Source organism: Brassica napus, chromosome C3, assembly GCF_020379485.1.
Source record: "Brassica napus cultivar Da-Ae chromosome C3, Da-Ae, whole genome shotgun sequence".
Lineage (NCBI taxonomy): Eukaryota > Viridiplantae > Streptophyta > Magnoliopsida > Brassicales > Brassicaceae > Brassica > Brassica napus.
Genome location: NC_063446.1, coordinates 46,256,266 through 46,268,627, shown reverse-complemented (window position 1 = coordinate 46,268,627; position 12,362 = coordinate 46,256,266). Strand labels below are relative to the sequence as shown.

Sequence of the window (12,362 nt, the reverse complement as noted above, 5' to 3'; positions counted from 1 at the left end):
TCCAATCGAGGGGAGGATCCGAGAGCTTTGGGAACCCATCGAGGTTTCGGAGGACACAATGGAAGCGGGAGCCGATGCTGCAGACGAGGGAGGAGAAGTAGATCAGCCTGCAGACTCATTTGGAGTCTCGATGTCCGGGTATCTTGACCTTGATCTCTGAAGGTCGTCGGGATTGTTTTCCCTTTGCCTTTATCTCAAGATTTCGTGTGGTTTTTTAGGCTGAGTGTGGCCGTTTGTTATTTGAGTGTGCTATGGCCTTGCAAGGTCATTTGACTATGTATGCGGGACTGGCCGTTGGTGGCTTCGAATCCCAGCCGCTCTGCGGCCTTTTTATATATAACGAATGTTCTTTTAGCATTCTATTGCTTTTAGTTTATACTTCTGCCAAGTGTCGAGGGAAAGACACGAGTAGTCACTTCGTATCTTAACACTTAATTTGTCATTCCGTTCGTTTGCTCTTTCAAGGTTCATCGAAAACGGTTAGGAGTTTTACAAAGTTTCGTGAGCGTTTTCGATGTGGACGATGAGACATGTTTTAAGATCTCATATCAGTTTTGATATCATGCCTTGAGATGTTAATGGACCAGTAGGACTGGGTTTAGGGCAAGACCTAGGTTTACTTTTGGCTCTAAGGCTATGCGACGACTAATCGGCTCTCGTTCTGCCCGTTGGCGATTTCTACCTGATTCTTTCCGATTAAAGTTTGCGACTGGGCGCCGGCTTATATGACTTGTGTGGGAAGAATCGAGCACTCTCCAGAGAACGTCTGGTGTGCTGACCAAAATTTTGGATTTTCTTGTATAGCGCGCTATGGTATCCTTGTCGGATGTAAGAGAACCTTTAGTTTTTATGAAAGGTTTGACTACGAGTTCTTTTTTAGAGAATGTTGTGGACTTGTCCGTCGGGGCCAATCGATGGGCATTTTGTATTTTAGAGTCACGGATGGACTGTGTATTTGGATAATATCTTTCGAGAAATATTTGCGACGTCTCGCTTTCTCGAAGATATGTCTTTTGATGTGAGATGGCTACGATCTTCGTTCTTATAGAAGATGCGTTTTTTCCGGTCTTGCTTGACCATGAGTATGTGTGAGTTGTGTAGGAATTAGTTTTCGTCCAAGGACTGCTTAGACGGTATGTCCTTATCTTGGGCATTTCTTAGGCCAACCTTAGATTACTGTGACAAATTGCAAGTGAATCGTAAGGTCGGAAGAAGGTTGAATTTATTGAAAAAGTTTCAAAAATATCGAGTACATTCATGGATATTTCGGACTTTGTGGGAGTATACGAGTATACGTACCCACCCCCCCCCCCCCTTTTTAACGAGGGGGATAGCTGAACTTGTCGATATGACAAGCTGCCTACGTACCTCTTTCGAGGATCAAGCCATCTCGTAGTTCTGCTTGTTGCTGCGGGTATTCCTACTCGCTGGATGGGATCGTTCCGGTTACTTCAGCCGTTGGGGCTTCACTTGGATCGACGACCGTTTCAGGAGTCGGGCTGTCTGCTGGCAAGGCGATGGACTCGGGCACTATGTCGCTGTTTGGAGTCGTTGCCTGGTCGGGTGATTCTGGATCACTTTTTATGGAGCTCTCGGGAGTGTTTTTAGCTTTCTTAGCCCGCTTCGGGTTGACCGCGGGGGTGTTCCGAGTTTCTCGTAGTTTATGCTCGGCCAAGAAGCAGAGCCTAGACTGTTTCTGGCATCCCCAGATTACCGCTGTACCGTTTGGAGTTGGGAACTTGATTCCAAGGTGGTAAGTCGACGGTACCGCTTTCATGGCATTGATCCAAGGAGTTCCCATGATGACATTGTAAATGGCCGGGTTATCGACTACCGCGAAGTCAATGATTTTCGTCACCTCTTTAGCCATCACTGGGAGTTTGATTGATCCGAGGGTCATTGACGTTGCACCTAAGAAACCGGTGAGATTTTTTGGTTCCGGGACGACTTCTCCGAGTTCGATGTTCATCCTCCGGAGGGTATCGCGGAAGATGACGTTGACTGTGCTTCCCGTGTCGATAAAGATCCTTCCCACTTCCAGGTCTTGGATCACCAGATCGATAACCAATGGGTCGCTGTGAGGTTTGTTGATTCCGATGGTTTCCCGCTCTTCGAAGACGTTCGTATCGTTACTGACGTCGTCGGTTGGGGACCGAGCCGGCCAGCTTGAACTCGTCTCCGCCTTCCGTCCATAAGCTTTGATCGACGAGATCGAATCACGATAGAATTGCGATCCCCCGATGATCATGCTCACCCTTCTACGGTTGCTGTCGTTTCCTCGGTCATCCTGCCTCCTTCCGCGTTTCTCGCCCGACTGATTTTTGCGGGCGTCATTTTTGGGGGACTCTTTATCAGTTTTGGGAGGGCGTTCGGAATCCAGCAGGAGGTCTTTTATGCCTGTGACCTTTGAAATTTTGCCGGCGAGGAGCTTCGCAGCAAGCCTTCCGCCGAGAACCTAGCAGTTCATAGTTGAATGACCTCTAGTCTGGTGGAACTCGAAGTAGGAATTATCCTTGAACTGGTTTCTAGTCCAGGTATTTCCGGAAGTCTTTCTCTGTTCGGAGTTGATAGCGTAATTATGCTCGCCCTGGAGATCTTCTCCCTCCTGGTGGACATACATGTCGTTACGAGGGTTTTTCCTTGTCGCAGACGTCTTCTGCGGGTTGTACTTCTGGGAAAGGACATTCATCTCTTCTTCCATCATGATGAAGTCAGTTGCCTTGTGAAGAGCGTCTTGGATTGTTCTCGGCTTTTCAAGGGATATCCATTGCCGGAGTTTCGACCTGTACCAGAGAGTTTTCCGCAAAGCGTCGACTGCCACTTTGTCGCTGATTCCAGTGACTCTTGCCATTACCAGCTTGAACCTGTTCATGAATTCGCGGAGTGGTTCGTCTTCTCTTTGAGATAGACTCCAAAGGTCGACGTCTGAGGTTTCCCTGTCCATGAACATGGAATATTGTTTGAGAAACTCCGAGGCGAACTGATGGAAACTTCCGATGGAGTTTTGTTTCAGACGAGAAAACCATTCGAGCGCGGCCCCTTTGAGGTTTTCGACGAAGAGGAGGCAGTAGCCAGCGTCTCGTTCGCGTTCCTTGATTTTGCACCTTCCCATCGCGATCTGGAAAGACTGCAGATGCGCCTTCGGGTCGGTGGTGCCATCGTAGACGGGAATTTTGATCTTCCCAGGATCTGAGATGTTAGTTTCCGTGATTCGGGCAGTGAACGGAGTTTTCCGCGCCTCCTCGAGAAGTGTGTCGATCTCGGTGTAGCGCTTGTCGCGTGGTGAATATGCGACTTTACCGCCTTGACTTATGCCACAATTTTTGCGATGTACTCGCGGAGATCATGGATCTCATCAGGATTTCTAGCAGCCTTGCGAGCCTGTCGGCGTTGGCTGCGGTGGATCCGAGCTTGATTCTCGGCCAGTTCTTCCTGTTCTACCCAATAGAGGTTTTCTTCTTCCTCTGTCATGGGCTTTTCGAACGACGCGTCCTGCCGAGCGGACTGGCTTCGTGTTCTTCTCGGATGGACGTCGGCACCTCCGTCCGAGTGATCAGACTGGTCGCTTATGTCCAGATCGATCTGCTCGAAATCGCCTCCTTCGTTGCTCCCGGCGGGAGGTGCAAGGTTCTCCGCGGTCGGTTGTGCGCCTGGCGGGACTGTTTCGTCAGGGTTCTGACCTGAAGAATCCGTTCTGCCCGTGTGGCCCGATCGCTCGGAGTCTCAAAATCGAGTCTTCTGCCACTGCGGGCTCTTGTGGCCCCGCACGGGTTTTTACTCTTGGCCTTCGCCGTTAAGGTTTCCACCTGTTTTGCAAGAGAGGCCACAAGCTTTCCTTGTTCGTCTGACTTTTTCTGAGCGGAGGCGAACATTTCTTTCATCTGGTCTAGTATCACGGCATTCGTAGTGACCGTGGATACATTTCCTGCTAAATTTCTTTCAGCGTTGGCATTGACGGAAGTCCCGTCGTGCACTTGCTAGTCTTTTTCGGCGTCGATCGTCATACCTAACTGAACGTGCACGGTTGCGTGAGAGATAGATCCGTACCCCCCCCCCTCCTTCTAGCGCCAAACTGTGGGAACCGGAATTCACACCGTCGAGATTTGTTAATCGTAGGAAAGCCAAGCTAACCCAGCCTTCCTTGAAGGTCCCGGTTATCTGCTGGGCCACGCACAACACAATCAATATGAAAGAGTCGAAAGTAATAAATCGTAAAAGAGAGAAAAGAGAACGAAGAGGTCTTATTTCCGAATTCGCGTTTGAGCGTAAACAATAGGTAAGATCCTAGGCCACGAGAGTTGTCGTACGTTCGCTAGTCTAGCCACCTAAGTTCTAACCTAGTCGAGTCGCAGCTTGGTAGTAAAAACAAAAAAAATACCTAAATTGCTCTAAGAATTAAGTTTGCTCTGATAAAGCTCTCTCTTGCTCCTCGCTCCCTAGCTCCTCGCCTTAAGCCCTCCTTATATACCCTCTCTAGGTCGGTTTGCACCTCTTCCTAGGCCGGATTTGTCGCGAGACGGGCTTTTCCATTTTTCGTCACCCTTCATGATTATCTTCGGAAACTTGACATTCATCTTTTCCTGCGAATAAAAAATAGACCGTCATATCAGCCTTAGGCTCAATCATGTTCTAAAATAGTAAGTGAGTCGTTTAGCCGCGGTTCAGGCCCCTTTTGGGCCGTTTTGGGACTTAGACGTTTTTACGATTTTTCCTAAGAAACAGCCGTTGGTTTTTCCGAAAGGATTCCAATTCCCCGTATAGTTAAGGCAACTGGTGTTCAAGCTAACCATAGCTGTTTTATACGGCAGGCAGGAATCCATTTCGAGGACCAAGTTTTTATAACTTTTCCTAAAGTCTTTCTTTGATAATCCTAAGCGAGACGAGACATGTATATTGCGTCCAAGGGCCCGAAGATTGTGTTACGGGAACTTAGACGAGGATGCACGGTTTTGGGACAGGAGGTCGATCCTCACCCATGGGGGAGATGACGTCGGTGCGGGTCATCCTCGCCCATGGGCGAGGTGACCTCGGCGCGGGTCGTCCTCGCCCATGGGAAAGGTGTCCTCGGTGCGGGTCGTCCTCGCCCATGGGTGAGGTGACCTTGGCGCGGGTCATCCTCGCCCATGGGCGAGGTATCCTCGGTGCGGGTCCTCCTCGCCCATGGGCGAGGTGACCTCGGTGCGGGTCCTCCTCGCCCATGGGCGAGGTGACCTCGGTGCGGGTCGTCCTCGCCCAGGGGCGAGGTGACCTCGGTTGAGATGGTCCTCGCTTACGATCGAGACCTCATCCAGACTGATCCTATTCTCGACATTCCTCGGTTCGCATCCGCGAAAAAACTGTCTTTTACTTGATTAACCGTTTCCCGGGAATGTCTAGTTTTCAAGGATCGATCGAGAGTTGGTTTTCCGGGAACTTTCAGGCATTGATTCCGTCGTGACCGGTTTTGACCCCAACAACCGGTTATCTCTGTTAAGAATGCCGTCTATAATGGAACGACCGGCTCGAGGAGCGAGAATCATCGTACCCGGAAAGTCGTTGTTCCGCTTTATGGTGAACAATTGCTTCAACTCCTAGAGAACAAATTCGAGACCCTCTTCCCTAGCTCGGATCCACGAAGTCAACAAATAGCGAAATAAATTGGGACTCATCTGAGCGAAAGCCATCCCAAGCTCCGCTAGCGCCTCCAGGAGAAAGCGAGGAAGAGGGAACGATAAACCACCATCCTTGAAACACGACGTGTAGGCCCCATAATACTCGGGCCTCACAGTCTCTGGAGTCTCACCGTTTGGAAGTTTGATTTCGACGGCATAATCGACCCCCTAAATTTCGTAGATAGCATCAATGTCCTCCCCTTTGAGGATTGTCGGGAGATGAGGGCTGCATTTTTCATTTGCCATAGTTCTGAAGCAAGTAGAAAGATCAATAAAAAAGCGACAATAAAGAGAACAAAATCGTCGTGTTAGAGAAAACGATACACTCAGCAAAAAATATATATAAATATATACACGGAAAAAATGGTTCCCGAAAAGGTTAATCATAACCGGCCACGAACGATCGATCTCAGCCACATGATTCGAAAAATGGCCGACAAGTAAAATCAAGCTGATACACGTGATATCCCACTACTCGAGAATTGCGACGACGCCGGAGCATTTCATTAATCAGTTCTCACCCTTTCGGTTTCCCAATAAAACAAAAGGGCTAGGGGACAAATGTTTGTCCCAATTTCGGTCCATAAATCAAATGGGCCAGCATCGGTCAAGGCCACGCGGCGCGGAACGAGTAAAAGGCCCATTACGAGCTCTTCGAAGAGATGGAAGATCCGGAGATCGCGGAGTCGATCCACTATAAGAAGAGATCGACGCAAACAAAGGAGGACACACTGAAAACCCTAGAGAGAGCTATACACACACATCAACCTTATTTTCACCTAGCTTTAAGTCTTTTCTCTTATTGGTCTCGTTTGTAACGTTCGATCTCATTTCATTTATTGTATTTGATCTTATTGATCAATAAAATCCATCTTTGCCTACTGGATTCTGATTACATCGTTGTGTTCTAATGATATTGTTGCCTACATCATCTTTCCTGACCCAGATTAAACTCTCAATCACTATCAAATACTTAGGGTGAATTTTAGGATCTACATTACTCTAGGAACCCCGATGCGCCCTAGGCTGCACCGGGGCTTTAGGTAGTTTTGACAGCATACTCAGGCTTGCGCATACCCATTCCTGCTTTATGTCTCTTACCCATTTTGTTTTTCTATGGACGTGCAACTTTCTGATAAGGGTTGGCCAGGATCAGAGGTCTCTGGAGACCTGATCCAGCTCATATGCCCCTTTAAGTATAATGATTTTTCTACTACCCTTATAGTCGGAACTATTTTTATTATAAGCTTTGTCCGGAGACGTTTAGCATACATAGAGTAGGAAACCATAATGCTTACATAGTATATAGTAAGATAGTAGAAATCGTGGTTCGGAGACCGTTATTAAAAATGATAGGCTTTGAGGTGCAGGGCTTTCCAGTAGATGGGTTTTACCTTTGCTATCTTGTAGCATGTAGGCTCCTGCTCCCCGCACCTCGATTACCTTATAGGGTCCTTCCCACCCGGGGGCGAGTTTCCCTATCGCTATCTCAACTCGTCGTAGAACCCAACCCCCTTGCTGGGAGGTCCTAGTTCTTATTTTCTTGTTGTAAGTCCTCGCGACGTCTTGCTGGTAGGACCAGTTTCTTAGTCGAGCAGCCCCTCTCTTTTCGTCGAGTAGGTCGAGGCTCAATGTCATTAGTTCATAATTCTCTTCTTGAGAGGTAGACCTTGAGACCGTCTTTCTCATGTGCATCTCCGTGGGTATTATGGCCTCAGAGCCATAGACTAGCGAGTAAGGAGTTTCCTGCGTCGCTGTCTTGGGAGTGGTCCGGGAGGCCCAAAGGACTCCGTGCAATTCTTCTGCCCATTTCCCGTGAGAACCCTCCAATCGCTTTTTAAGCATGTTGACCACGGTCTTGTTCGTGGATTTGGCTTGTCCGTTAGACTGGGGATGTCGGGGTGTGGCGAATGTGAGCTTTATTCCCCAGCCCTTGCAGAACTCCTTGAAGTTGTGGCTTGTGAACTGGGGTTAGTTGTCGGTGATGATCTCTTGGGCGACCCCAAAGCGAGTGATCACGTTCGTCCACAGGAATTTTTGGATCTGAAGGTCTGTTATCCGGCTGAGTGCTTCTGCTTCAACCCATTTTGAGAAGTAGTCAGTAACTACCCGGAGGAACACCTTCTACCCCGACGCCATAGGGAATTTCCCAACTATATCCATGCCCCCACTTTTTGAAGGGCCACGGTGAGCTTATGGATTTGAGGTTTTCCGGAGAGAGTTTTGGAAATTGGAGTGTGCCTCTGACACTGATCGCAGTGTCTAGCCTGTTTGTTGGCGTCTGCGGCCATCGTGGGCCAATAGTAGACTGACCTTCTGGCCCTGAGCACCAGGCTCTTGCCGCTAGAGTGGGATCCACAGTCTCCTTCATGTAGTTCTACAAGGATTCTAGCGGCCTCTCGAGGTGTGACACATCTCAGGTACGGGCCGGAGAAGGACCTCCGATATAATTTCTCCTGGGAGATGCAATACCTTTTGGCTTGCTTCTTTATCTTTCTGGCCTCGTTGCGGTCTTTCGGGAGAATGTCGCTCTCTAGGTACTGGATTAAGGGGGTCATCCAGGTTTCGTCTTCTCGATAGCGGAGATATCTTCGGATTGCAGTTCCTCCAGGGTGGCTGGCCAGTGAAGCACAAGCAAGGGGATGCTCATCTGGCTGTTTGTTTCTAAGGCAAACCCTAGATTAGCCAGGGCGTCGGCTTGCGAGTTCTGGTCCCTGGGGATTTGTGCGAGCTTGCAACTCTTAAATTTATTGATGAGTCGCTGGGCGACCGCCAGGTACTGGATCATGCTGTCGTCCTTTGATTGATATTCTCCCTGCACCTGGTTAATTTTCAGCTGGGAGTCGCTGAAGACCTGGATGTTTTCTGCCCCCATTTGATGGGTGAGTGTTAACCCTGCGATTAAGGCTTCATACTCGCTCTCATTGTTGGTTGCTTTGAAGTTACACCTCACGGCCCTTAAGGGTTTATTTCCTGTCGGCGAGGTAAGCATTAATCCTACCCCGGCTCCTCTAACGCTGCTGGACCCATCAACATGCAATACCCATTCTCCTTCTTCTTTTGTTTTGCTTCGGAGGCGTACTTCTTGCTCCAGAGCTGGGAGCAAGGTAGGAGAGAATTCGGCCACAAAGTCTACCATGACATGTGACATTATAGCTGTAGCTGGTCAAAAAATCACATCGTACTCCCCCAGTTCCACATCCCATTTCGCTAGGTGTTCGGAGACTTCAGGATTGTGGAGGACCAATTTTATAGGGAAGGAAGTGACGACCACGATTGGGTGAGCCTGGAAATAGGGCCGCAGCTTACGGGGAGCGACTATCAGGGCTAAGGATAGCTTCTCCATATGGCTGTAGCGGGTTTCCGCGTCCAGAAGGGCCTTACTCACGTAGTAGATTGGTAGCTGCTTGCTCCCTTCCTCACGCACTAGGACGGCGCTTACAGCATGCTCCGAGCAATGGCTTGGATAGGAGAAGCTCCGAGCAATGGCTTGGATAGGAGAAGAGGAGTGGTGAGGTAAGCCTTCAGTTCATGGAGAGAAAATTCGCACTCTTCCATCCACTTCAAATCCTTTGGGTTTTTTAGGGTCCCAAAAAAGGCGTGTGACTTGTCGGAGAGCCTGGAGATGAACATGCTCAAGGCTGCCATTCTTCCTGTTAGCTTTTGGACCTCTTTGACATTCTTCGATGAAGGAATTGAGTGAATGGCCCTGATTTTCTCCGGATTGGCTTCAATGCCCCGGTGAGTTACAATGTACCCGAGGAACTTGCCGAAACTGAAGCCAAATGAGCATTTAGCTGGATTGAGCTTTATATTGTACTTACGGAGGGTGGAGAAGGCTTGCTCCAAGTGAGATATGTGGTATTCGGCCTCCAGAGATTTGACCAGCATGTCGTCGATGTAGACCTCCATGGTCCCCCCAATCTGGTCCGCAAACATCATATTCACCAGCCTTTGGTAGGTTGATCCGGCGTTCTTTAAGCCAAAAGGCATGACTTTGTAGCAATAGATCCCTCTGGATGTCATGGAGGATGTCTTTTCCTGGTCTTCTGGATGCATGAGTATCTGATTATAGTCGGAGAACGAGTCCATGAAACTCATCAGCTGATGCCCGGCAGTGGCATCGACCATCTTGTCGATGTGAGGCAGAGGAAAGCGGTCCTTTGGGCAGAACTTGTTGAAGTCTGTGAAGTCTATGCAGACTCTCCACTTCCTGTTCTTCTTCTTGACTACAACCACGTTGGCTAGCCACTCCGGGTACTGTATCTCGAGAATGAACCCTGCGCCGAACAGGATTTTGACTTCGTCGTTGATGATTGCATCCCTTTCGAGGGAAAACTTCCTCCTCTTTTGTCTGACGGGTTGATGTAGGGGATCCACTTGCAGCTTGTTGTTGGGGTCAAAAATGGACACGACGAAGTTAACATCCAAATATCCGTAAAAATCAGCATGAAAGCTTTTACGAAAAGTAGTCTTCGTAAAGAAATCTTTACGAAGAACTTTGCGGTAAAATCTTGCACTAATCTCGGTCGATTCATCGAAACTAAACACCCATAGTACAAGAAGACGTTCATAAAACGTCAGAAAAGGATTCAAACAAGGTCGCCACGTAGCGACCGGTCCGCGAACGAGCCGGTCTCTACGTAGCGACCAACCCGCGAACGAGTCGGTCGCTACGTAGCGAACGAGTCGGTCGCTACGTAGCGACCGACCAAGCTACGTAGCGACCAACCAAGCCACTCGGTCGGTCGCTACGTAGGGACCGACCAAGCCTTTTGTTCAGTCGCTACGTAGCAACCGATCCAGCACGGACCAGGTCACTATGTAGCGACCGAACTGTCTCGGACATCGGTCAACAGGTACGACCCAAATCCGTGCATTCTCGTCTTTCCCTCAATGCTAGCTCCCATGTACCGAAGCCATATCATTTCTCACATCATTCCCATCAAAGTTACCGTTGAAACTTTACGATAAAAACTGCGAGAACTTGTTTTTGTCAAAAAGGAAATCGTAACAAACGTTTCACGTCGAAAGACGGCCCAACGAGGTCTAAAACGCGACTACAAGCCCACTTACGATTCTTTAAGAATAAGCTCGTAGATACTATGGCGGTTTATGTTTTCATTTTATAAAAACATAATAATAATAATAAAAGATAAGTTTCCGCAGAAAAAATGTTAAGTTTCTGCGGATAAACATGAAGATCGAAAAAAATGGAATATCTTCATTTTTCACTTAAGACGGCTTAAGGGCAGGAAGAGAAAAGCTAAAACCGACATTGGAGGAGTATATAAGGAGTCCTAGGCGAGAGGCATAAAGAGAGAACTTTTTCAGAGCAAACTTAGCACTTAGAGCAATTTTAGGCAACTTTCCGTTTTTGTTATTCGATCTGCGACTCAATTAGGTCTTGCAGTCTTAGGGTTTTAGAACTAGGAATCCCGCTGACAGCTCTCGTAGCCCAGGCTCTTACCTTGTTGCAACGCTCAAACGCGGATTTAGAATAAGATCTATTTTGCTCTCTTTTCGATTTCTTATTTTTCTCGTCTTTATTTTGTGTTCTGATTGTTTGGCGTGTGGTTTAGTAGATATCCGGGACCTCTGGGAAATTAGTGTTTTCCTAACTTTCCTTATTTAAACGGAAATTGACAGTGCAAATTTCGGTTCCCACACTTGTGCATGATGGTCTCCGGATCGATCCCAGACATGTCTATGTGGGACCAAGCGAAGTAATCGAAGTTAGACCTGAGGAAGTCTATTAGTCTTCTCCTTAATCCCTCGGTCAGCTTGGAACCTACCTTGAGATATCGGGTCTGGTCCCCTTTGATCAATGGCACGTCATCCATCTCTTCAACCTCCGGTTCTTTGGTGTGATGAGCTAGATGTTTGTTCTGTAATTGCTATAAGACCTTGGTAATTCCCTTCAAAGTAGTCTGGTAGCAGGAGCGGGAATACTCATGATCTCCTCTGATTGCTCTTATGCCCCAGGGTGTAGGGAATTTCCCCATCTGGTGAAGAGTTGAAGGGACGGCTCCCATGCCGTGAATCCAGGGCCGCCCCAAGATCATGTTGTAAGATGATTCACAGTCAACAATGAGGAACTTGGTTGACATGTTAATCCCTTTGTTATACATCAGGAGGGTGACCTCTCCTGCAGTCTGCTTGACAGCTCCGTTGAATCCTATGAGTGGGGTTATTCTCCGTGTTGGGGAAAAATACTCATGTATTGAAATCCTCCAGGCCCCACGTAGGACACCGACCTCTGGGTCTCCGCTAAGAGGAACCCCGGTTCCCCGCCACGGAGTTCTACGGGTCCGGTCCCTGGAACCGCCCCCCCTTCCCCCGGGAAAAGGAAAACTTCCGATAAGGAGGACCTTCCATATATCTGAATATGGAAGAGTTTAACCTACTCCAACCGACTAAGGCCCGCCTTAAGAAGACTATATAAAGGGAACCTAAACCCTAAAGTAAGGGATCGACACTTCAAGACTTAGAGATTATAGCTAGCGGCTAGAACTAGGGTTTTTACTCAAAACTATTGTAGTTCCGGCTTGTTCTATCTAATAAAACATCTCTTCACGTCTATTTCTCTTAAATACTCTATACGAAATCTATGCAATAACCAGCCTTGTCCATCGTTCCGTGGTACTCATCCTACACAAAAATCCCCTAACAGTTATGCGCTAGAAGGAGGGGGGTAATCTAAACTACGTG

General features: G+C 48.2%; 1 protein-coding gene across 1 annotated transcript; it reads right to left on the bottom strand.

The window, feature by feature from the left end:
* Window positions 1-1,420: 1,420 nt before the first annotated feature.
* LOC106393767 lies at window positions 1,421-2,248 on the bottom strand. Its single transcript, XM_013834438.2, has one exon. The coding sequence runs from the start codon at window positions 2,246-2,248 to the stop codon at window positions 1,421-1,423; it is 828 nt and encodes a 275-aa protein (XP_013689892.2).
* Between the last annotated feature and the right edge of the window lie 10,114 nt (window positions 2,249-12,362).